This window comes from Mya arenaria, chromosome 8 (assembly GCF_026914265.1).
Source record: "Mya arenaria isolate MELC-2E11 chromosome 8, ASM2691426v1".
Lineage (NCBI taxonomy): Eukaryota > Metazoa > Mollusca > Bivalvia > Myida > Myidae > Mya > Mya arenaria.
The window spans coordinates 18,227,012-18,254,389 of NC_069129.1; the positions used below are offsets into that span (position 1 = coordinate 18,227,012).

Sequence of the window (27,378 nt, forward strand, 5' to 3'; positions counted from 1 at the left end):
AGACCGGGACCGGGAAATAGTATCGCCCTATTTAGGATCCAAGGCTATAAAAATCGTATGTGTCTCGTTGAGCGTCAGTTAGACTTTTTTATCTTTGTGTCTTCAAACTAGATCATAGTTTTTGGTTTGTCTCCTGTAGCTTAACCGTTAATAGTGGTCGGCATCTGGGAGAGTTAATGTTATTCACCACTTCGGAGAACTGAGAGGTCATTTCAAGATAAATTCATCCACACATTTGACAGTTGCTTGTTAAGTCTCGCAGTCACAAAGGTCTATATAGGGACGATAGTTACGATGTTTACCCAAATATTATCTTGGTCTGCAGCTAAAGACAAATCAGCTGCTCAAGCGAATCTTTTCAATAACAAATTATTAGCTTTTTTTAGTAAATTTAACCACAACGAACATTTTTGACACTACGGTCGCATCCATATTGAAATTTGGCTCATATATTTGGTGTATAACTGAATGCAACGAACTTGAAAAAGTACAGCTTGAATTTTGTAACTATTTTCTAAAGTTAAGTTCAGAGTTCTGTTAATACTTGTGTTGCCTAAGGTGATTATGGTAGATTACCTTTGTATATTGTCTTTGTTTCAAAATGTATTAGATATTGCAGAAAACGATAACATATGCATGATGATAGACTTCCAAGAAATATATATATTATTTTTAAAAACCTCTATAATTTAGGTAGGCGTACCTGGGCAACTAAAACTAAAGAAATACTTTGAACATATGGTTTTGGCTAAGCTTGGATTGCCGAGGATGGTGCCGATCAGTTTACAATTCTCATTACGCAAATCGTTTGCTAGATTTTTAACTTCTCTTCATTAATTGCATATCGAAGTAGGTAGATATTTTAGTATTGATAGAAGTGATAGTTTTTTTCATTTTTGTCTTTTAAAAAAATTGTATTTTAATTCCTGAAGATGAGTACCAAATATTTTTCAAATGTTCTAGATTTCATGTTATTCGTCAAAATTATTTGTTTAGTTGGTATACTGATAATACAGATAGGGCAAAATTCAGTAATATGATGACATTTAATATGAGTTGCATTAAATCAACCGCTCTATGTGTTATTTGTATTATAATATGTATTATGATCCCGAGGCCATTTGTTACAATAAATATTCGTCCGTTCGTTCGTTTTTTCGGACGTCGCATGAACGAATGGCAATCCACATTATACTTATTTAAAAAAAAGTTATCTCCCAAGAACTAATTCATTTCAAATTTTGGTTGATTCGAACACCAAATAATTATTCATGAATTCAATATTTAAAAAAAGAGTTCATTAATCGAATTACCATTCACTGAAAAACACACACACTTTCTTCACCACTAACATATTTGTTTTTATTAATACGCAGTTGGAAACGATATCTTTTAACAATTTATTACTTGTAATGTACCTGTTTTACAATAGCAACAACAATTTTACGATCTGTACAGTATAGTATCACAACCTTTGGAGAGCGTCGAGAATATATGAATAAAATTGACACGATCAAAGCAAACTACATGTACATCAATTACAATACCCACATTTCTATGCAAAATAAATTCAAATTCAAACAATTTAAAGATATCTTTTCTTTCAAATTCTTTCATTCAGATATTTCGCATATCAAATTATTGATCACACATTGTTGGAGAACGCACATTATAAGCACGTGGTAAGTACATACTTTCAAATTTAGTACCTTCGGTATTTTTTCAATATCTGTTTTTATTGCATCATTTTTGCCTTAATCAGTTTCGTAAGTCGGATGAGATAGTTGATATATGACCAAAACACATTCGACAAAAAACCTAAATTCCAGTTACTGCACCCGACACTCTTAGTTATTGAATTAATACACGGGCATAAAGTGTGAGGTGTATAATTTTAATCGCGAGGATTGATGGTGAAGTAAATGTTTTGTTCCCTGTTGTCAAAGGCAACGTCCAATAACTAGTGTGTGTATAAGTGAATAGCGATTTAATGTATCCTTACGCAAGCAATTGCACGTTTAAGCTTCTCCTACCTGTTACCGTTCCGATATTGGTGTTAATGTTCACGGTACAATACAACTACTAGTATGCATGGTACTATTTAAATCCTAACACATATTTTTCAAATGCATTTGTTTTCTTTTCTTTGATATCATATTCTTCACAAAGTTCTTCTGACGGGAAAAATACTGGTTCTTCCCGTTTCCAGGATATCAAATTGAAGTATTTGCATATTGCGACACCTGGTATCCATAATAACGCCATAAGAATTAAGATGGCGGCAAAGAGTTGACACCACCAAGGCCAAGGTTTCATGACTGTAGTGCCCTGGAATAAAAGATAATACTTACGAATGTTTCGTACATATTCATATTTTGATATTTTGGTGGCAAACAGTTATACAGATGTATTTAAAGATGGTTATCCATCCATCCATCCATCCATCCATCCATCCATCCATCCATATTAATTAATTAATTAATTTAATTTTAATTTCTTTCGTTCGTTCGTTCTTTTGTTCTTTCTTTCTTTCTTTCTTTCTTTCTTTCTTTCTTTCTTTCTTTCTTTCTTTCTTTCTTTCTTTCTTTCGTTCATTCGTTCGTTCATTCATCCATCTATCCATCCGTCCAAACAATCCATCCATCCATCATTCATCAATTTATTAATTGATTCATCTATTTATTTATTCAGATACCTGCGTAGCATCCCAAGCCTCATACACGGTGCCGTTGTTGAATATTTCTATGGCACTCGCCACCATGATAGCTGCCATGGCTGCTGGACCTATGTATCGCCAGCATATCAACCAGAAATAACTCGGACGCCGTCCTATCATAAGTTCTATGTCGTTTGATATGCTGCAAAATATTATAAAATAGATGAGCATTATAACACGTAGTCGTTAAAATGTATAGTTAATAATAATTTATGTGTTGCAATCTATAAAAAAACAGGCAACAAGCGAACATGATGGAACACGAGAAATCACGTTTTTTTAACACGATTCATTTTTTCAAGCGTGACTTTTGTTGTGTTTGTACAGTCTCTTTGTTAATTGACTGTAAACATAAAACCAGTTAATCGCTTAACAAATCTTCATGTTGAAAGAAACAGCGATCACTCACGTAACGTCATTTGCCCTGTTTTCAAGGATGCCACTGTAGTTGCCATGATATAATTTCAGTGGTTAAACCATTGTAAAATTTTAAAATATGGGCGCCCAAATTATTATGCCTACGAATGTAATCCGTTTATGACACACCCACTGCTAAAGCGAGATGCACATACTCAATTTGCATCAAAAGTATGCAATTATATAAACTACAAATATATGGAGCTATTCTCCTACGTTTTCAGCCTGTAGATGCATGCAGTCGCACCGCACTCCATTAAGACGATGAACGAGAACATATTCTCATTATTGAAATTAAAACAGTTGTATGAATAACATAACTTTATACATACATCTAAAACTATTCCTTTACATTTTCGATAGCGATGAAGGCTTTGTCATCACATTTTGCAGACAGAACACCATTAAACGAATAAGGCACAATTACAGATGGATTCCTAAAAAGAAATAAATCAACATTAAACATAGGGAAGTAATCACTTACGTTTTCAGGCCATATATGTATGCGATTGCCACACACTCCATGAAGGCGATGACCAGGAGCGGGATGTTGGCACTGAACGAATCGAACAGGTCAAACACGTACGGTCCGGTGGAGGAGGCGAACACCAGCGAAATCAGGAATGACACCAAACATGTGATACCTGCATTTAAAGTGACACTCTTATTCAAAATCAATACATAAACATGTAGAACAAACGTAAATTATGAGTGATACACCGTCAACTACTTACTAAGTAATGCATTTATGGAAAATATTAATTACTGTTAACAATATTGTAACCGTGTATTTAATCGCTGAAAACGCAAAAATATCAAATGATTGGTAAATGCTAAAAAAATTATTGCGATCTACTATGGTCTCATTAGGTGGCAATACCGTGTTTTCTGCACATTTCTTTTAAATTAAACTCAGTATCCTTCATAAGCATCATTGTTTTCGACATTTGTTTATCCTTTTCGGTGTATTAAAACAATTCTATTAGATATGTTAAATCTACTTGGGAATAATAATGCATCTTTAAGTAGCGAAATGAGCTATATACGAGGCGAACACACAAGAGTTGAGGAAATACACTAGTGGATCTGCAGTCGAGATAAGGTATAGAATGGAACGCTTTGTTTTATTTTAAGTGTACACCGCGTATTGATAGGTGGAGGAAGTGGACATTAGCGAATTAAATAAAGACATCAAGCACATGATAGTCTCAGTAAAGAAATAAAAGAGGTAGAGTGCAATATCTTTTTTCAAACACACCAATCAACATGTAATTACTGACACATAAACAGGGTAGCATGAACAACGCCCGAGACATGTGCTACCTGCATAAGAGAAAACTGGTACGGTCAAATGAAATGTTTTATCTAAAGTGTTCTTCATGTACTACTGTTTTTACATATACTTAGCAAAGCGTACTCGCCTATGTGCTTTTAACATCAAGATCAAAGAGCTTTTTTGCAACAATTAGTAGCGCGTCAAACGCGATTTCGAACATTAAGTTTTCTGCACTTCAATGAACGTAATTTAAGGCTTCGACATAATTAGCCGGTTGGTGTGAAACCTATGCCCATGACCGCTGCGAAGTAGTAAGTTAATACGTGATACAATACGCTCAATTAATGTTAAAACTGTTGCATTAGATTTTGAAGTGTATTTAGGCGGAGCAAAAGCATGATCATTCATGGTATCAAAACCCTTAAATACTAAGTTAAATTTCATACGGTAGCACAGTGTGTATATATACCACGTGATAAATTGCGTCATGCTACGTCGGAAGGCAGCATTTTGCTTAAAATGAAGACTTTAAACCAAGATAATTTTTCTTTTTTCTTTACCATTTTAAATGAACTAAAGTGCAGTCTATGGCGCTTAAAGAGCCCCGCCTTCGTCTTGTTACCGGAGTTTGATTAGGTGATTAGTTAACTTAGACGGGCCGACAAACCTGTTTTTTTCTTCAACTTATGGTTTGACAGTGCTCCATCAGGCGGCGGTTTGGGGAAAAGGTTTGTCGAAGTGTTTTCCGAAACTAAACTCTCAACCAAACTCTGGTAAAAGGCCGAAGGCGGCGTAGTCTGCGCTATGTTTAATTGCAAATTGTGAAGAAATAGTAAAGTAATCTTTGTTTAAAGTCGTCATACAGAGTTAAATATCGTCTTCCGACGTAGCATTTATGACGCAATTTATCACATGGTATACAAACACTGAGTAGTATAGTGTTAAATAAATAAAACAAGTCTTGCACCTACCAACCTGCAGAGAACGCTAACTGTGAAGGAGGAAGGTTGTAAGAGTGTTATTCACCATAGTAGCCCTGATGGATGAATTTTTGAATACATTTATAGATTCATTTTTTTCTTTGTTAAAGAGACACTCATATTCAAATCAATTCATACACATGTATAACAAACACTCTATCACTGACGGTGGCAGTCGGCCTGTGATGTCTGAAGTCGATTGACACGCTAAAAAATGTTGCTCTAGACTTGAAAGTCGATTGGTGTAGTTTGGCGGAGCAAAAGCATGATCATTCATTGCATCAAAACCCTCCAATGCTATGTTCGTTTGCAAACGGTAGCATAATAGTGTTAAATGAATAAAACTAGTCTTACACATACTAACCTGCAGAGAAAGCTAACTGTTAAGTAGGTAGATTGTGAGATTGTTACGCATCATTTTCACGCAAATGTATGTGTTTTTAAATATATATGTATACTATTTTGTATAATTGTGAGTGGTGCACAAGAGGTCGAAAAAGAGAATAACCTTTAACAATACATATATGTATTGTTAAAGGTTATTCTCTTTTTCGACCTCTTGTGCACCACTCACAATTTGTAACAAGGTCATTTGATTTTTGTCCCATTTTTCCTCTCGAAGTACGTGTTTGAATTTACCGATAAAAGGATTTCTAGCGCATTTTTTTTCTTACAAAATGTTTGGAGAATGATAGAGGTTTCAATATTTTGTCACTGAGTATGCAAATGATACATGATGTGCAATATGAGCAGTTATAAATATGAATAAGTTAGTAAGTTCAGACCTTACCACAAATTATTTCCTTCCGCACACCAGGGAACATCATCATGTCGTTTATGGACGTCAGGGCGCCCTCTAGCGTACCAAACATAGAATCAAGCCCAAGTGTCAAAAGCATTAGAAAGAAGAGAACGGACCAAAGCTGAGGTGCCGGAAACTGATTAATTGCCTCGGTGAATACGATAAACGCCAGACCAGTGCCAGACACGGACTAAAAGAGGAAAACAATAAAATAACATTCGAGTGATACATGCATAAATTATAACTCCACACTAAAAATAGTCCGGAAGGGATAATCAGACAAAATGACTCCAACGAGGCGACTGCCGATTTGTACCGAACCAAAGGGGATTTCGAATAGTTACTTTTCGAGAGCATAAGTTAAGGCTTCGATTTAATTGGACGGTTGATCATGACGGTGGCAATCGCCTTTCTTAGACATGTGATGTCGATTGACAACTATAAAGATGTTCAACTTGATTTGAAATTAACTTGGTGTATTTAAGAGGAGCAAAATCCACGATCAGTAATTCCTCGAAAATGCCTTTAAACTCATTTGCAAACAAAATAATTAGTCTGTCAACTTAACGAAAACACTTTTGGCAAATGCCATGAGATTTCAGACGTTTTAGAAATATGGAAACTCGTAAGTAAATAATTGTTTAAAAGACAACATATACACATGCGATCATTTTTATCAATATAAAGGAACCATATCTACATCTAGAAAGTGTGCGTAGAGGGAACGGAAAACTATTTTTTCACGACTGTAATTATATTATGCATTTTGAAAGCTGTGTATGGTCAAAAACACGGTGGCGTTTACAATTATTATGCTTTGTTTTGTTTTTCAGTCTCCGAAGGGGTCGACGCCGGCAATTTTTAAAACTAGACTTTATTACTTTGCTATACGTATTGCGGTGTCTCTGACAACATGACAATCAAATTTCATTTAAATAAGTTGAATTACGACGATGCCGACGCCACCGACGACAATACGACAATACTTCGACTATTTTTCTTTTTTTTTCGTGGCCTTTTTATGAACTGTAATCAATTGCTAAGTAATTTGGGGTTTCGGTGAAGAAATGTTGATTGGTGTGTTTAAAATGAGCGTTCTGATGTGTTTTAGCATTTATGCATACTTTTCTACCATTATGACATTCAAAGTTCTACCCAGAATTGGGTAAATGGTATGGGGAGAGGGTTGGAAACGGATACTTCCCCATTTGATCCGTTTGTGAACATTTTGTGTCGCGCGCAAGCTCTTCGGCCATGCCAAATTGATTTTATTCAGTGTATTCGGCCTTTCAGTCTTTAGACATTTTTTCTAGAGCTTATCATCTGTCAGGAAATATTTTCAATGTTGAATTTTCCTTACGAATGGACATGCCACTAAACCGGGTCTATGTTTAAACTTTTTGCTACTGAGCTTGTAACTGTAGCTTTTTGCATAAATAATGCAAAAGAAACTCATGTTTTATGATTTCATTTGATTAGGTCAAATTCAAACTCACTATTCAAGTAACTGTTTTGGCCTGTCTTTTTTACGTATTATAAGATTCCTATCGAACACATGATTACAATGTGATAAATAAGATAACTATTCACATTTAGATGAAACTCCTCAATACTATCAGCAAGTCCAGTTTTAAAATTGAACCTCAAATAAAGCAACGTAGGCGTTGTTGTTTTCAAATCAGTTCCGACGTACATGTATTTCAATATTGAATGACGGTGTTAAAAGGTTATATTAGAATTGTTTTGCAAAATTGATATGCCGAACCTCCATACAATACGAATGTAAATCGAAAACGTGTTCTTTTTGAGTCTGCGTATTTTTGTGATACATGGAAAAGAATAATCTCAAGTCATAAGCAACAGGAAATAATTCTGACAAAACTCATTGATAATCAAATTCACCGCGACCCCAATTTCATTAAAAGCATATCGTTATGTTCGCTTTATTTCATTGCGCTGTATGTCATCTGAGAACATAAAGCTGGAGGTAAAACACAATACACATTCATTAGCAATCGCGCGAAGCGATGACCAATGATAACTTCCGATATCAAAGGTAGTGGGTTGGAACATTAAATAGCTTCTTTGATGACCGTTGCTAACGATACGAATCTCAGTGAAAGTATATTGTCACGTTCATGTCTTTTCATTACGCTCATTAAAATCATAGCGTAACGTCGTGAAACCAATGCTGGATAATTAATATTAAAAAAAACTGCGACCCGATTTGCATGATTCCTGCTATATCTATATATATAAGTCTACCGTAAAAATATACATCAAACGTGCAACATTATTCAATTATAACTAATTTAAAAGAAATAATTGGTCAGTGATTTGTATTGTCCTGATTTCTTTCCAGACAGTTTTTCTTACAAAAACACAAAAACTAATGTTGTCTAGCTTTTCCGCTTTGTGTTCGGTATGAACCCCCCCACCCCCAACCTAGTTTGTTTAATACCAAATCAATGCCATATTACACGATCCTATCTCGGGTCTAATATCTATTTTTCCGCTGTCCAGTGATTTTGTTCTTGTTCTCTGTCTTTTTGTTCATGATATATCATTAAAATGTCAACAATGTTATATTTCATTTTCAGGGCATCGTTATACCTAAAATTATTTCGTTACTTCTTTTTATTGTATGAGGTTGAAGCCTTTTGCTTCGGTCCGTTTAAACAACGAATATGGGCTGAATGGTCGGTCACTATAGAGCAAAGAGGTGCTCTGTTGTGTGCACTATTTCTTACTTTTTGACTGCATTACACTTACACATTAACTGTTTTAATTATGTCATGGCTATGTTGTTTTTACCACAATAACTATGTTTTGTATCTCTATGGAAAGGTGGAACTTGGATTGGCCAGGCATCTGTTGGCCACCACTTATAAGTATAGTCATGTGAAAAAATGTAGATCTATTTCTTTTACAATCAAATAGGAGGTTGTGAAATAGGAGGTTTTCTTGCTTTATTCCAGAACTTACTACAAGTAAGGTTGACACTACTCACTTTTATTTTAATTTCAGTTTTAGATATACGAATATATATTTTGAATTTGATTGCCTCGTTCATTAAGACATCAGAAATAAAATACACTAAAATGCGCAATGATGAAAGCAATTTAACTATTTTTTTTATTTCTTTTTACCATCTATTTGAAGATTTTGAGAAAAAATAGGTTTATCAGCCAGGCGCCAATTCTTGTACTTTTCGAGTTTGTCATTATCCAGAGCAAAGGCCGGGCAATCGTTGTAAAAACAAATCGTTTACATTTCAACATACTATGCGTTATGTTGTATTATTGGCATCATATATTTGCACATTTTTTGTTTTAATTCTGATATTAAATCATTTGAGTTCGATAATAAATAAGAAAATCATGTTTTACTCTTGATCGATTTACACACTTCCTATTTTGTTTTGAAATATACTTAAAATAGATATAACATTCCACTACTAAAACATTCTGAACATTGTTTATGGAATTCCTTGCTTAGATGAAAATATTTTTGACTTTTGTCTTATTAAACAATGTTGTCATTGCCGTTTGGGCTATTTCATTGAATGAACAAAAGAAGAAATGCAAAAACAGTTATTCAAATAAAGCATTTATTCAACAGAATTAGTATCCATCAACTGATCAATGTATCAGAAAAAAAAAGTTTTTAGGCCTTTAATACTTACTAATACTAAAAGTTACTGTAATGAAGTCGGTTTAAGAAAGATTCATGCTGTCAACATGATTTCGTACGCTATTGGCTTATAACACTCTGGCAATACATACACATTTATTATAATGGATTTCTTTCTTTACTTATCGTATTATGCGAACAAAAATCGAAAATATTCAGAACTAAACAAAATAAATAAGAGTAGAGTAAAATGCAAAATAATTTATCAAAGTATCATTTTAAACACAGCTTCCAAGTTATTATTTTAAGCCTGTGGGTCGCACTGATAGACTGCAAATTCGTCAATTTTTCCCTTGAAGTTTGCCATACCGGAAGCATATCCGATGTGCAGAGCACACTGGATTTTTTTCAGCTGTCCTAAAGTTGGAACGTCATTTTCAGTTGTATCCACTGTCAGAGATAATGTATTGTTTTGGAACTTGTACATAACGTCCTTCTCTGAGACGATCTCGTTCGCAGCAAGTGGGGTCTGGGGCACAGCAACTGTCCCGTTCTTAACCCATGTTCCTACAAACGCGACCACGTTTTGGCTGTTCTCGGTCATCAGTATTGATGGATCGACATTGCAATCAAGGTTGGAAAAGAGTGCTCTTTGTTCGCCATCTGGGATTTCTGTATGGTCAGAGGTGTACTTCATTCGGACAATAAGAGTATTCTTGATGTCAAGATTGGAGTAAAATGGGACCACCAGCTGACTCGTGGTTCCATCGAAAATTGCCTCTCCGTTTTCTACCAATACGCTGACGTTTTGGACATCTATTTGGTTTCGTGACTCATCCAGCAAACCATTGGTGAATTTCAAAAGAAGCTCGGGCTCGCAGGTACGCGGAGCAGTTTCAGAACCGAGGCAGGTGCACTTAGTCTGGACAAAGACTGTTCCAGAGGGGCATTTCATCAAATATGACTGACCATTCACGTTCCATTTATAACTGGATGGACTATTTGCTTCTTCTTCTTTGTTACAAAGGATGGGAGCCTCAGTAGTTGTGCTGTTTCCGCTATCGGTATCATTAGGAGCCACATATTGTCCTAAACAATCGGCGGTGCATTCTTCATTGATGTTGTCCTCGCAGCCGTTAATCGAGTTATAATGCTGTCCTGGTGGGCAACACATTGGTACTGACTTTTTTCCCATACACTGCCAATATCCACGGCAGTTGCCTTTCGCCGCTCTTTGCTCGCCGTCAATTAAACTTAGACAGGCATCCTCACCACACTTCGCTTGATCCACATTGATACAGCTCAAGTCAGTCATACTCCAGTAGGTACCGAATCCGCATTGTCGCTCGTCGCTTTCAAGCGCGCCTAGAGCATTCTTCCAGCATTGAACATATTTGCTGCAATCTTTTGGGTGGGTGTAAAGAGTGACGTAGTTATCGTAGTTCTTTTCGTCACAAAGGTAGTCATACGTTCCTGCAGAAACAATGGTTGCCCCCACAAGGGCAAGGAATGTGGCCGTTATCATCTAAATGCTAGGTAAAATATCTGAAAAAATTCCAACAATTTCTAATTAAACCTGATATCGACTCGACTCGTAACCCGTTAGATGATTTATGTTTCTAACGGTATCTTATAGTAACACAACTTGGTACTTATATAATCAATAGTAAGGTTTGTCTTTAAATCCATTTGGAATCATTTTACGTAATATGTATCTATACATAATGCATTCATTTTTGTATTTCCTTGAACTGTATAGATATGTTTAAACATACACAAATTTGTAATGTGTACATTTTATACAGTTATACTACAGCAATGGGTACCACTATACTCCAGAACAAACACATATCTTTTCACGACTGGCTTTTCTATTTTAAGGTAACCGATGTACACAGAATTTTGTCATTTGATCGTGTCATAAGCCAGTGTGTGTATACCACATGATAAATTACAAATGTACGTCATATATCCTACGTCGGAAGGCAACATTTTGCTTAAATAAAGTATTCAAACAAAGATGACTTTTCTTTTAAGACAATATTTTAAATGAAACAAAGGTCAGTCTATGCCACTTTAAGAGACCCGCCTTCGTTTTATTACCGGAGTTTGATTAGATGATTTGATGATTAGATTTCTGAAACACTTCGACAAACCTGCTTCCAAACTTATATTTGACAGTGCTCCATCAGGCAGTGGTTTTGTGAAAAGGTTTGTCGAAGTGTTTTCAGAAACTAAAGTCTCAATCAAACCCTGATTAAAGACCGAAGGCGGGGCTCTGTAAGCGGCGTAGATTGCTCCATGTTTTATTTAAAACGATAAAAAAATAGTAAAGTTATCTTTTTTTAAAGTCTTCGTTCAAAGCCAAATATTGCCTTCCGACGTAGCATTTATTAGGTAATTTATCACGTGGTATACACACACTATAAGCGTTTATGTTGAATTTCGATGCATGGTGATCCCTGTATAATTTTGGTATTGTTGGAAATGTTTTTGCTTTGTGATTACTGATAATTTAAAGATGTACTATTACTCCCAAGTAGGATTTAACACATTTAATAGAATTGTTTTGATATATCGAAATGATGAACAAATGTAGAAAACAATGGTGTTTATGCCTTATACCGAGTTTATTTGAAAGAAATGTACAGAAACACGGTATTGCTACCTTATGAGACAATAGTTGATCGCAGTAAATATTTTTAGCATTCACCAATCATTTGATATTTTTGCATTTTCAGCTATTTAATACACGGCTATAATATTGTTATCAGTAATATTTTCCATAAATGTATTATTTAGTTAGTATTTGAGGGTTTATCACTCCAAATTTATGTTTGTCATACATGTGTTAGTATTGATTTTGAATACAAGTATCACTATAATAATAAATGACCAAACATACATTTGTTTTCGCAGTTTATATTATCGTTCGTTATTTCAACTGAAAGAATTTTTTTTTGTTTTTTTTTGTAGAATTATATTCATTATTATTGGCACAAACATCAAACCCTTTTGTAGAATTATTTTCAGTATAATTTGTACAAACATCAAACCCTTTTAAATGCTGACAAAATAACTTAACGTCACCAGGCATCTAAAATTCACATAAGTGCACATCGAATACTTGAAAACGAATAGTTCATTTACAAATATACGAATCTTACAATATAAGCTGTAAATTTAGTCTTACCTTATTGTAACAAAATATTGTTGATTTTTCACCAATAGCTTATTCGAAAGCAAGCAATTATCTGACTATCCATCGATGCAACTGCATTTTATATACACTTTAGGAGTAACAGACTACTGTGACGTGAATATGTTAAATTTAATGCATTTCCACGTTACGTAACTAACGTAGGTCATTAGGCGTGCTTATGCAGCGTAGCGAAATGATTATGTGGTTTATGCTAATTTTTACAACTGTGGTAATTAAATTCAATTTTTTACAGGTAAACATGTTTTCTCGTTATACATGGAGGTGTCATTAAAAGAAACGTAGACGAACGTCTTAGTCTAGACGACCACAAACACCTACATTATAACCAATAATCCGTCACAGGCCTGATTCCATTATTATTTTTGCAGGGCAAGGCTGTTTTATTTCTCTCTCTTTTTCACCGCAGACAGAATGTGTTGGCGTTTTTTGGTTAGTCTTGAAAAAAACAACACGTCGTGGAAAATAAAGGACAATTGTACAAACACGCATGTGTAACGTGATGTCGGTAAAAGACCGATACATAAATTTAAAAAAATCGTCTGTAGCTACTTCGTTTAAAGAGACTCATTCACTATGTTTGCCCAAAGATGGATTTAGAATATAAATAATGTTTCGTACTAAATAAACCACGTGAGCTGAATGTGCATTGAGTACGAGGTGTTACAGGAATGGAGACTTGTTATGAAAAGTTGGAATGCACACAATTCAATTCAAACTTGTAAAACGCTAATTGCTACCAAATTAAATTCAAGTCAAATGACTAGGTTTTCATAATCGCCGCCATAATGCAAGATTTGAACAGGCGTCAACATGTATTATATGTCAACAACTTTGTTTTAACGCTTAAAGCTATTTAACATACAATATTTTGGAAAAAGTAAAATAAAAGCAATTACCATATATGTTTTGTATTATGTGAAGGAGTCCCTTTAAGAAAAACTAACCGACAATCAATATAAAACACCAGAAAGGTAATTCATAAACACAATGAGCAAGATACTATCAATTAAAAGAAAGTTTTTTCAAGACACAAATATTCTAATCGTTTGCCAAGTCTTTTTATAATCAAAAGTTTTGTACTCTTAATCGACACCTTGCATTTTCATGCTTGTAGATCATTAGGTCGAAGCCTCGAGCAGTTAATAGTGTCTGGGAAAAATAACAGTGATAACAATGTAACTGTATAAAAGTAATAGATTGATAAACATGATTTGACAGCCTTGATGACGTTTACATCTTCGACAAATGAAAAAAAATCCTTTAAAAATGATGATGGCACGAGGCATTGACCGTGTGACATGTCCAATTACTGTGAACAAATATTCTGAAATAAACCAAGACTGCTATATTCAGTATTTAAGTGTACTTTTGCTTTCACTTTGCTAACTTTAAACTCTTTCGAAAACCTTCATATTTAAACGATCAAACACGTTTCAAGAAACAGTATTTAGGTAATAATATAATGTTACATACATGACAACAATTTGGTACAGTTATTTCGCGATTGTTTGCATAATTGTCAGATGCACTTTTAACTATGTACTCATATTTGATTGATCTGTTCAAAACGTTTATTAAAAAGTCATGATGGTGATAGATAACCATGTTCACTGAAGGGAGGCGTTTTTTTCTTCGGCGTTCAGTCAAATTTGTTTGGTTCCCTACCTTCTATTTACAAAAAGCTGTGGCAGGCAATGCAGACTAAGCTGTACATTTGTACTTTTTTTAATTCTGTAAAACTGTTCATTTATTTTGTCATCAAGAATTTGAGGTTTTTGTTTAATTAATACCGTTTTTTGTCCCGATTTCATTTCTTTCAAAACGTACTGCAGTCTTAAAAGTGTTCGTCTTGATGCTTCAAATATTTCAATATATGTCGTTTTGAGTGGACGTTTATTTGATTATAAGTTATAAATTAGTATACACAATCTAAACATTTTAACATTGTACATTTTACTATTTGTTCTTCGATACACAGTGATATGCACAGAGCGAAAAGTTATATTAAACAGTGAAAATCAGTAATATTTTCCGTAAAGCCAAGTACATGCTGGCGTATAACATTTACAACGCCTATTACTTCTTATTGAGCAGTAAAATTCTTCACGACCTCAGCAGTGAAGAACCTCTATTCCGCGGTTACATACAGGCCGAGCGAATACATTCACTAGTTATCGTAAACATCCCGCCATAGTTGCCCTTTTAACTGTCTCATGTGTTGGATATTGACAATGGACCTTTTACCTAGTCACCAATTAACAACAAAATGCGACTATTCATTTCATTATGATTATGCATGAATACAACAGTCTGTTTTCATGTCAGTACATACATACCCCTTGCAAGAACTGTCGGAAATCACATGTGTTGTTTTCAGGACCACCAGAAAAGTCGGTTGCTATAGTGTTGTTATTGTGTGCGCGCAGACACTCCTCATAAGCGATAGTTGCCTTGAATCCTGAATGAAGAAACTTAGGTCTGAAGAGTTTGCGAAAAAGCATCCATCAATATCGACATACAGTCAGTGCTGATGGCAATATATGTATTGTCATTAGCGACCCTTCCATGATTTTGTTTTAGAGTGGCGCAACTTGAGTGCATGGATTGTGTAGAGAAAAAGAATAATATCAGAACAATATCACAAACTCGTTTGAACTGCCGTTTTTGCATAAAGTATTTTATTAAGCACAATTGATAATTACAATCGCATTTGGAGGAAAACTATACCCAGCGTAAACAAACAAGGATCGCAGTATCTTTTCAAATAATTACAATATTTTATGAAATAACCTTACATTAAAGTTTGCAATTATAGTCAATTGCATCATCCTAAATCAAATAGTCGTAATTATTTTATGAATTTAACATTTCAGCCAAAAAAATCAAGATATAAATATCTACATAATAAGCTATGGTACTGTGAACGCCTACCAAGAATCGAGAATACAACAGTGGCTGTAAGTATCGAAGTGAAGAAATCCGTTACAGACACAAACAACGCCACCTTGACGAAGTTGCTTCGGACTGGGTTGTAGGAGGCGAGGGCAACCAGGCAGCCAAATGCAAGTCCAAACGAGTAGAATATCTGCGTGGCCGCATCTAGCCAGACAGCTGGGTCAAGCAGTCGACCCCACTAGTAAATATTAATTACAATCGACCTAAACATTTGTATTTAAATTAAAGTATAATACAAATATCAAAATTTAAATGATGATAGATATGTTTATTTGTGTGGCCGCATCTAGCCAGACAGCTGGGTCAAGCAGTTGGTCCAACTTGTAAATATTAAATACAATCGACCCATACTATTTGCATAATATATAAGTATAATAAAAGAAATCATCAACGTTTAATTGATGATGGACATCACCATTAAATTTGTGTAAGACAAAAATAACAACAATAAAGCAAGGATACGAACACGCTATGCAATGTTAGCTGTGAGATAAATTTAATCTAACTATTGGCTTTTGCGGCTAACGTTTTGCGATTTGGTTCCCAGCTTGAATTGTATGCGCTGCGATACAACAGTGATAAACAACAACAACACAGCTAAGCTATGTTGCCTTAACTCAAGTAACATGGGACATTTACCGGCAAATGCATGTTTTCTTTTGACAGTCCGATCACATTAAAAATACACATTGGAATTAATATATGTAGGTGGCAGTATATACAAAACATAACTCATAGTGATATATTAATGTTTATGCCGTTTTCAGTGAATTATGTAATGAAAATGTACTGTTTATCAGGAGGTATTTCTACAGGTTTAGGGAGTTTCACTGTGCACATGTAAAATATCCCAGAATAAGGCTAACTTAGCATAACTGTTTTATTGTTTACCACTTTATTCTTGTTATAACACAATTTTGGTTATAACGTTCGAAATCCATTTGCTGACATGGATAGTAAGTTTTGGAATTTAAGTCAATCATTTAAAAGAACATTTATGAAACAATGTTGCACGCAAGAGGTTTTGCTCACATGGTTGTATATTCAATACTAGCTAGATATTCTTAGAACTCGGCCCACATGGACAGGAATATTGACAACTTGTGCTGCGATGCATTTTATAACTCTCTGTTTGACAAGCAATAATATTGGTACTACGACGATTACGTCAGAGCTCGAGCTGAACACGTATAAACGTCGTTAAAATTATGAACAAAACAGATAAATCTATGTCTCAGGGTACATAATCAAGTATCAAGTATATATAGTAAGATTGCTTTTTATTATCATATTGTCTTCAAAGAAAAGACACTATTTTAATAAAAAGTATCCATTATTGAGTTTTATATGTTCGGTTGTGTTCATTTAAAATATTTAATATCAAAACATTTTTTTTGATCTCACAAAATAATTGTCGAACCATCACGAATAAGAGGCGCCAATTATAATTCATTAGTCGGCACCACCAGAAAGGCGGTATGTGTTTATTACTTACCTCCGGTACAAACAAGTACTCGAGACCTCTGTCGAAACCAGGAAGCGTGATTCCTCGGAAGAAGAAAATGACAAGAACCAGGTAGGGGAACGTTGCTGTTACATACACTACCTGAAAGACAATGTAGTCAGCCCTGCTATCAGTTGAATCTAACATTCGCTCACGCTAGCAATTCATTTATTTCAATACTGTATATCCCCCGCAAGGCAGATTTGACCATAATATGATAGAAATGAGCATGATAAAATAAATTAGAAAATATATGTTGTCATGTCGCAGTAAAAACTATATGCGATAAAAATCAGTATTTTGTACAATGAACAATGAATATTACAATATCGGTTTTAATTGAGCCTGAGTGTTGAAATCATACAGACAACGCCCTGTAAGAGCTGCCTTTTCACTAAATACCTAGTTCTAAACCAGATATATGTACAGGCACATCAGCTGCAATTTGGATATGGTCATATCGAAAAAAATAAAAATAAACTTAAACATTATTTTTATAAAAATATTTACAAAGAAGAAAATTACAAACAAGAAATAATAAAAAATGTTGTGCCGGCAGACTGAGAGATTGGACCTACGTCCTTTCGGTCTGAAGCGGGCACTATTTCACAGTAACAGACATCTGCCATAGAATGTATGTACCATATAAACACAACTCGTAATTCTTGGATAATTCCGCGAATGCTGCTTACGTTGAAATATATATGTTTATTTTCTGTAGGTAGGTAACTTAAACAGCATTTTGAACAAAGCTATTTTACTTGTCAACTTGTTTAGAAGATTCATATGAAGTGCTCAAGAGACCGAATGCGACCAGTAATTCATAATAAAACAAACAAAAACACAGGTCAAAGTAGAGTGCCTTTAAATCTCTTACTTTTCCGGAGCTTTTGATGCCCTTGACCATGCATAGGTAGACAAGGAGCCAGGATACGAGCAGCGCTGCCCCCAGTTTTAGGTTAAAGGTGGGCGGGGAACCTACTTCCGGTGCTATCTGAAGCGTCTCTCGGTACCAAAAGTAGGCTGTGGGGCCGCTCCTCTTGTGGAAAAGAGCACAAATGATGAATAAGTATGTGCTTGCGTGTTGTAATGAGAATACTTATAGAGGGATGTTTTTATGTGAGATATGTTATTACACGTTTTTGGACATTTTCAAAAATGTATTACTTTCGGCGATTGTGTAAAGCTGTTATGTGCAGATAAATGATTTTTTGCTCTCGAACTGATACCTAAATCTTAATGTTTCATTTCAACTAAACGTTAATGGAACTTAATTGGCACACTTAAGTCAACATTTCAACCCCGGTGACAAATGAACATTTCGGCAAACAGCATCCATACGATTCCAAATTATGCGGAAATTTTGCAAAAATATCGCAGCCGCAAGGTAACTGTACTGTCTTGCGGGCAACGTTGTTTTCCCCTCAGCCGACATGTTTCAATCGGTAAAAAGGCATGGTGTCGTATGGACACCATGCGGCTTCGCCATTATTATCCTGTGGTAAACGGTAAGGGTTGAAAACACATAATAGGGGACCGATACACATTGGTGCCACAGACACCTGCTATAATCCATATTTCCCGAAAATTGAACGCGGCCCTGGTTGATATGTTACCGTACCATTATCATTTCAAAAGTTTAACCACGACCTCTAAACGCCAGCTCCACCACCTTACGGTGGTGCAAAGAAAAAGAGCTGTCGACACTTCCGTGGTGGAGCTGTGCCCTATGTTTATATGAACAAACGTGAGTATGATTTATATTTTATTTGATTATTTCATTTAACGGACATATTTCGAAAATCGGAGAATGTGGTACCATGTAAGAACACTTCTACTGCAGGCTGGTTACTATTTCGTAGAGTTTTGTTTCCGAAAGAAGTATGCATAACCAGCATAACAATGAATGATAAACATAAATAGCAACTTTTGCATTCATTCCAAAAGCGTTAACTTTTTATATTACTTCAAGCGCAAAACATACTCGATAGCGCCACCACTAGGGCAACAGCGCCACCACTTTTATAAATATGTGCATTTTTCCTTTTTAAGAAGTGCTTATCAGTTTTGTTTTGTTCCGGCATAGGTACTACACATAACAGTTATGTTTGCATGCGTGAGAATGTTCTTACGGGGTGTGTAAGCACCGAAATGAACTTGCTATGCAATCAGATCTCAAAATATGCGCAAGTCCGATTCGGGAGGAAAGCTGCTGGCACCACAGTTTGCACAATATTGAAACGGAATAGTAACCAGCCTGCAGCAGAAGGGTTGTTACACGGTACCACATTCTCCGATTTTCGAAATATGTCCGTTAAATGAAATTATCAAATAAAATATAAATCATACTCACGTTTGTTCATGTAAACATAGGGCACAGCTCCACCACGGAAGTGTCGATAGCTCTTTTTCTTTGCACCACCGTAAGGTGGTGGAGCTGGCGTTTAGAGGCCGTGTTAACGTCTTGTCTAAAACTTAGGGTCAATTTACAACTAGCTGCTATAATATGGTGCATTATATACACGGTCAATATTGAGCAAAATAATTAAGGTCTCAACATCATGTTTTAGGCGTTGCCCAAATACTGAGTAAATAGACAAAGTTTGCATCTGAGTCAAACAAGGTTCTTGCAGGCCATATGATCACGTGGTGACCAAAGTCCGTATGTCGCGGTTTACTCCCTAGAGACATTGCCGTTGGTCAAGTTATGGGCCTGGTTTTATATTTTTCAAAGTCGCATAACAGATTGAACAAACACTTTTCATCCACTTCTGATGGAAAACCAATTATCTTAATCTGGCCACTTGAACTTGAGACGTTTTCTTCATTATTGTTTTTTACCGAATCACGTGGAATCAATAATAATTAACATTGCCTGCTAAGTCTATGGCAGTTTGTGTGTGTGATATCTGGGATAAAGTGGCGTGGAATTCAAGACAGATTGAATGCAGGTGATCTGTGGTAATCTTTTTCTGCCTTAATTCACATGGATATGGGGACCCGGCACCCCCACCACCCTTACAATTACAAATTTCGAAGGAAAATAACAGCTCTCGTTTCAATCAATTGAAATAAGATCAAGAGAGACATATATCAGATTGAAACAAAACAGCCCGCTGATCAATGTGCTATTGCGTTCAAGTCAATTTCCTATTGTACTCCTCATCGACTCTGTCTTATTTGATATTCCTTTTCGCAAATAAAACCAATCTTATTTGATATATGTCAACAAGAAACGAGAACAATAAGGATGGAATAGTTCCCATTAGATAGGTCAACTAAATTGTTTTGATTGTTTAGTACATTGTTTTGTTTGTCTTATAGAAAAGTTGTATTCTATTTTTTTTATTAAAAGAAATTAATCTGAAGAAGTATTTTGTTTTTGTGAATGTATTAAAAACGATATTTACTCTATATAGGGCGCGTATTCTAATTTCATTTTTTCATTTGAATTCTTTACACCAGTGTGTATAGTGCTATAAAAGTAAATACATTGAAATGGTTTGTTAAAGCAAGACAAATGAAAAAAGGTTTAACTATATTATCTTTCAATACATTATAAATGTCTTATACCTGACACTCGTCATCGACAACAGTAGTGTTCCCATGGTACACGGATGGACACTGTGACCATGGCAACGGGCTCTGAAAACTTTGCACGAGGTACAACATACACCAAGCCATTATGGTGTTGTAGTAAAGCGCCACATTAAAGGCTACAGTTGCTGAGGCCAGTCCAAGGCCTCCAAGATAAGGTGACACCTGAAAATTTAACATGAACATGTTAAGACAGTTGCTGAGGCCAGTCCAAGGCCTCGAAGATAAGGTGACACCTGAAAATTTAACATGAAAATGTTAAGACAGTTGCTGAGGCCAGTCCAAGGCCTCCAAGATAAGGTGACACCTGAAAACTTAACATGAAAATGTTAAGACAGTTGCTGAGGCCAGTCCAAGGCCTCCAAGATAAGGTGACACCTGAAAATTTAACATGAACATGTTAAGACAGTTGCTGAGGCCAGTCCAAGGCCTCCAAGATAAGGTGACACCTGAAAATTTAACATGAACATGTTAAGACGTTGTTGAAATAGGGAACTATATGTTTTGAAAGTGACATCAATAGAGTGAAACACTTAACTATAGCATGGTAATGTTGTTGTAGTTGAATTCTACGCTAAATAATATGGTCGCTTTGAATGGTCCAATACCTCCTAGATAAGATGATCCCTATATTTACAAACTGAGCATGTCATGATATACAGTAATGGTGTCGGCAAAGGTTTCGTTCACTGAGGCTAGCCCAAGACCTCGCAAGTGAAGGACTCCTGAAATTCAACCCAGTCTTGCCACGATAAAATGTGTTATAATTGAACAAATGATGAGCAAATGGTAACGTTAAACGTTATGGGAACTCATGTCAGTCTAAAACCTCCCTGACATGAGGATATGTGGAAATACAAAATATCTATCCCATCATGGTTTGATAGTAAAGGATTCTACTGTCGTTGATGAAAGTTGAGACCTCCTAAGTGGGCCACATCTAACAAAGCATCATGCGCATCTAGTGATATCATAGCGTCAGATTTTACATTGAAGGATATGGTCACTGAGGGCTACCCTAGACGTCGCAGTGACATAAAATGCAATATGGGCATGCCTCGATATCATAGTGTCAAAGTATACATTAACGGATACGCTGATGTTAGTCCGAAACCTGCAAGATAGGATGACATGCGATATCAAGGCGTCAGCTTATACATTGTAGGCCACGGTCACTAAGGCCTGCTGAAGACCCCTAAATGTTAATGGTGTTTAAGTTCAGGACTACAAGGTTTCCATGACGGTGCTACCTTGAAATATAACACGAACATGCTATGATATAATAGTGTTATAATTGAGAAGAAGAGGGATATATTGACGATAGGTAATGCCATTCATAGTCCGCCCAGATAAAATGGTTCCTCGTAATTTTGCTTGGACTTGGCGTTTACCCAAACTGAGCTTGTTTCTGTAGTGTTTCACAGAAGTATTGCTATATTGGTGTCGGCTTTTACAGAAAAGTATCCAGTTTTGATGGTTAGTTTTGCCTATCAAATACTACTATTTGGTCGGCCAGTATTGGTTACATTAATTTTGTACTACACTTATATCGTTGAACGAGATGTATGAATCAGAAAGGGAGTACGGAGTGTTGAAAGACGTATGAGCACTGAAGACTCCCTGTTTTATTTCAAAACAACTCGAATAATGTGATTGAACAACATTGAACCAACACTTAGTGTTCTGGCAAAAGGTGCTGACATTGGGGTGACTGTATGATCTAGCTGAACATTGGATTATTTATAGCACAAGCATTGTTGCATGATTGCAATAAATGTTAAGCCCTGACATTGCTTCACATAATGTGTTTTAAAAGGCGATATTTTGTTACCATAAAAAGTTGAATAAAAACATATAAAATGAGTTGAACAATTAAAAGTCTTTAGTTTCAAAGGTTTTAGTAAACAGCATTATAATGAATATTCAGAACGAGCCAAGGACGATATCTTTAAGAACAGTTTACAGTAATTTAATATTTCTATTCCTGGAATGCAGCGATAACATTTCCGCAACACTTTCGATCCGTCATATTGCAGAACTTGGAGTGCCTCAAATGAAAAGCAAATCGATCACGATTCATGTACCAATACTGGAATCATCTAATTTGTGTTTGCGCCAACTCAAGTTAGGATGATTTTAATGTGTATTAGATTTATTACGAAAGTTGAATAATAAATTGACCTTACAAGTCTTAAAAGTAATGCTGCAGTTCATTTGAAGTAAGACAAAGAATCAGAAGATACAGTTTGATTGTAAAGTTGTGTGCTAATCAACTCATTATGTCCCTTCACTGCCTGCATTAACTTAGACACGGTTAAATGCAATAAGAATAATTTGTGTTGGAATTGCTTTTATCCATGGAAATGGCATGCATACATAATGACGTAAATCGTGTGTTGTGATGGCAACAGTTTTTATCTGGTTGTTACCTCGTTCCATGCTCCGACTGCTCCTTTACGCAGGCGCTGTCCGATGGCGAGTTCAAGGTAGAACAAAGGAATCCCTTCTACAACTATCATAACTGCGTAGGGCAGTAGAAAGGCCCCTGCAAGTACAGCAAATCAGACAAGGACACAATCCCCTATGCTAAAATGGTGGGTTTTTTAGCCATTTATCCGGGGAGGGGTGGGGGTAAAGCACTTGATCGTATCCGCGACAAGGATACGTTTCTTTACCCTTCGAAAATGTTTGGCTTACAGAGTGTCACAGTTTAACATTATTAACATTATAAGTATCTACCTACACTTTATATAGACACAGGGCTCATTTAGGAACGACGTTAATATGTATTTATTCATTCTTTTTAACTGTAATTATGTATTACTATATTGTAAATAAATTCATCTTCAATAATCATATTACATTTAAAAATCCTTATCACTGTGGCTTGGCTACGAGGACTAGTCTCTTGCACAGGAGACGGACTCGAACGTGATTCATATCAGATTATAGCAGAATTTCCATTGGTTGAACTAAAATAATTTCATATTATGAATTGTTACATTTACATCGATTTTTGAATAACAGTATTTTATACATTTTGTCATGTTCATAATGATAATGTAACAGAAAATTAAATGTCTTAAAGTGATGACCTTCATCGACTCCGAAAAAATCCCATTGTCCTTATTGACTCAAGTCATACAACTGCAAAGACATTGCACTAAGAATATGTGTAGATTTATAATTTGTAGAACTTGAAATTCTAGAACTTGTTTAACGCCACGTTTAAGTCCACGTTCTTGTACTGTTCTAGAACCCATTTCTTGAACTGTTTACGAAATGGTCTTGAATGCATGTCTGTCTTCACAATCAATCTTTGCCTGTCCATGTGGTTACATTCTTTACTTTGAATAACAATTTCTTGAAATTTGACCAAACATGCAGTGTTCGGTGTCGAAGTACCTCTTTGTTTGTCAACTTAAAAAGATGTGTTTGCCTTTTCACTGAAATGTTGCAAACGCAAATAAAATATCTTAATCTGAACACCAAGCTCCAGATTTTATATTGTTTTACTTTTGTTTATAAGTATATCTTCATAATAAAATTCATGATGCAATCAATTGGGTATGTTTTTTAAGTGTACAAACATAATTCGGGACATTTGAAATATCATCTAACAGCAGAATAGTTTTCTCTTACAAATAACAATACTTTTTCTGTTATGTCATACACATTTCGCATTTTTATTTGGATCTATTCTAATGCTCGATATGCTAAAAATAATCAACGGACACAATATCAATTTACTTTGTAAAAGCTATCATTGATCAATTGGCACATTTTTATTATGTCTACAAAATCGATATACAAAGACATGTAAATGGCCTCATATGGAATTAACAATATGAAAAAGAAGGTCCAAGTGGGATCATAAATTATTTGCTGCCATTACAATCTCTTAAAGCTGTCTTGACGTAAGTGCTGTGATTAGTTCGTGCAAATCAAAGCAACAAATATGGAACTTCTGAAAATAGAGTATGCGTTGGTCGTAGGTTATTTTCAATCTAAACTGTACCGGAGGAAAATAATTTTGTAATTACCAACATTAGCTTGATTGAAAGGCTAAAACAAACATTAAATTCCCCCATGTCTCTGATGTAGTTCATTGAGTGATACATAATGTTCCTTGATACTTTTTAGTTTTCCGATGATTGATTACCAAGGCGTATTTAATAAGTATACGAAAAAGCTTATCAGCAAAGGAATCAAAGTTTATTTTGAATTGGATTGGCGAATGTTATACCAAAAAATAAGTCAGCTCAACTGTATAACAACATAAAAACAGAAATATGGAGGTTCATATTAAGATACTTAGAACAGTACGTCAGAATTGCGTGCTAAGAAATATCACATGGAGAAAAAATGTCTACAGAAGATAATATGAGAAAGTCTGATGAAATCAAAACGCCAAATTTTACACTTCTACTTAATATGCTCTCTCAATTTGGCGGAATATCAAAATGTATGTATCACTATTATATTATGTTAGCGCAGTATGTTTTCAATGTGTCTGAATCCTCATGAAACAAACTTAGTGTGTAGTCTCCGCAAAGGGGATCACAAGACAAATTCACAATTAATCACTTTAAGGAGCTCTGACAAGCAAAGCAGATTACAAAACCGCAAAACATTTATTAAGTAACGAAAACAACAGCCAAATTTAAAATTGACTTATTACTTGGTTTGATTAAATTAGTTATTTAGAAGTTCATGCATGTGCACTGGCCACAACAAATTAAAAGAATAACATGTATTTTTGGTAAATTAACATTTACTATTACTAAGAACTTTTAAATATCCTTTTTATGATATTTTAATGATAATGGTTTTTCATTACACCCTATGTGAAGGTTTAAATAGTTCGTGCAAGCTTCTGTAATATTATTTCAATCGAAAAGCAAACATGACAAACACGTTAAAAACATTTTCTCATAGATTGGTAAAAAGCAACTTCGTGAAAGTTTTTTTTTCGTTTATAGCAAACCCTTAACCGGAGTAAGACTAAGTTCCTGAAATCTTCCATTATGCAGAGCATATCTATAAATTGATCACATATTTTTTTTTTATAAGTTATTGACTTTTGAAAGTAGCCCGGCTGGGATCAAAATAGAAGGGTAATAGTGCTAATTTTGTCGTCTGTGTTATCTAATTCTGTCCAAACATATACGAAATATTAAAGGCTTACTTTGGTGTTAAAGGTATTAGTTAATACCCTTTTTGATGATGCTTAAATATATAACGCCTTATAGATAGTCAGTTACATGCCAATTTGCCTACACTTTTTAAAGGGTCAATTGTTAAAAAATGTAATATATACTTACTTAAAATTTAACCAAAAGATTTTTTTTTTGAAAACGTTATGCATGAAAAGAATAATTAGAACACGGGTAGCTGTTGCGTTAGAAAGTTTGGTAAGTGAGATTGGTTAATAATCTGGTTTTGAACTGGGTAATAAGCGGTAATATCAATTTAAAAACTGAACATTTATTAAAGTATTAGATAACCAATATATATATATATATAGGGATTGATGAAAATGAAGTTCCATTCATATTATCGTGATATATATATATATATATATATATATATATATATATATATATATATATATATATATATAACTTCATACATGTTAATACGTTATTTTTAACAGTCCATGTTCATTTAATTGATACTCTATTTTTGAGCGCAATGCATGAGTGACTTTCTTACTATCATATAACCTTGAAGAACGTAGACAAGGACAACTTAGAATTTGATGAAACACTACGTTTGTAAAAATCAGCAAATGATGGTGAACATTTAATATATTTGTCCTCACAACTGCCATTGTTTACTGGACGAAAATTGTGAAATGAAATTATAAAAATTGCCTTACCTCCGCCATTCTTCTGGGTGAGATACGGGAACCTCCACACGTTACCAAGACCGACGGCGTATCCCACCAGCGAGAGAAGAAACTCCGCGCGGTTGTTCCAAGTGTCTCTCTCCTCCCCCGTGTGGCGATCTAACTTCCGGTCAAGGTCAATGCGCAGGAGATTGGCCGTGGACGCTTCAGGATTTATTGAAAGGGTGCTGCCTAACGTACTACCATAGGAGCCAATAGGCGACGGAAGGATCAGGTGTGCGTGTTCCGTATCAGGTGGCACGATTAGCGCCCCACCCCTATTCGTGTCACGTGATAGCGTGTTTCCATCGCCTGTTTTGTTTCCATGTGACGCGAGCCTTGCCATTTCAAGCCTGTCAATGTCTTCGTGTTCATTAGTATCCAT

General features: G+C 35.2%; 2 protein-coding genes across 2 annotated transcripts; both read right to left on the minus strand.

Moving 5' to 3' along the window:
* Positions 1-1,426: 1,426 nt before the first annotated feature.
* Positions 1,427-27,378, minus strand: LOC128244022 (sodium-dependent neutral amino acid transporter B(0)AT3-like). The gene is made up of 11 exons (XM_052962041.1): positions 26,985-27,378; positions 23,533-23,648; positions 21,080-21,268; positions 18,384-18,545; positions 17,498-17,608; positions 15,979-16,180; positions 15,384-15,505; positions 6,180-6,381; positions 3,618-3,777; positions 2,696-2,858; positions 1,427-2,328 (listed from the first exon to the last, which is right to left on the minus strand). The coding sequence occupies exons 1-11, from the start codon at positions 27,376-27,378 to the stop codon at positions 2,098-2,100; spliced, it is 2,052 nt and encodes a 683-aa protein (XP_052818001.1). The 3' UTR covers positions 1,427-2,097.
* LOC128242225 (protein PIF-like) lies at positions 9,782-13,175 on the minus strand. Its single transcript, XM_052959312.1, has 2 exons — positions 13,018-13,175; positions 9,782-11,369 (listed from the first exon to the last, which is right to left on the minus strand). Exon 2 carries the CDS (start codon positions 11,347-11,349, stop codon positions 10,129-10,131), a length of 1,221 nt encoding a protein of 406 aa, XP_052815272.1. The 5' UTR covers positions 11,350-11,369; positions 13,018-13,175; the 3' UTR covers positions 9,782-10,128.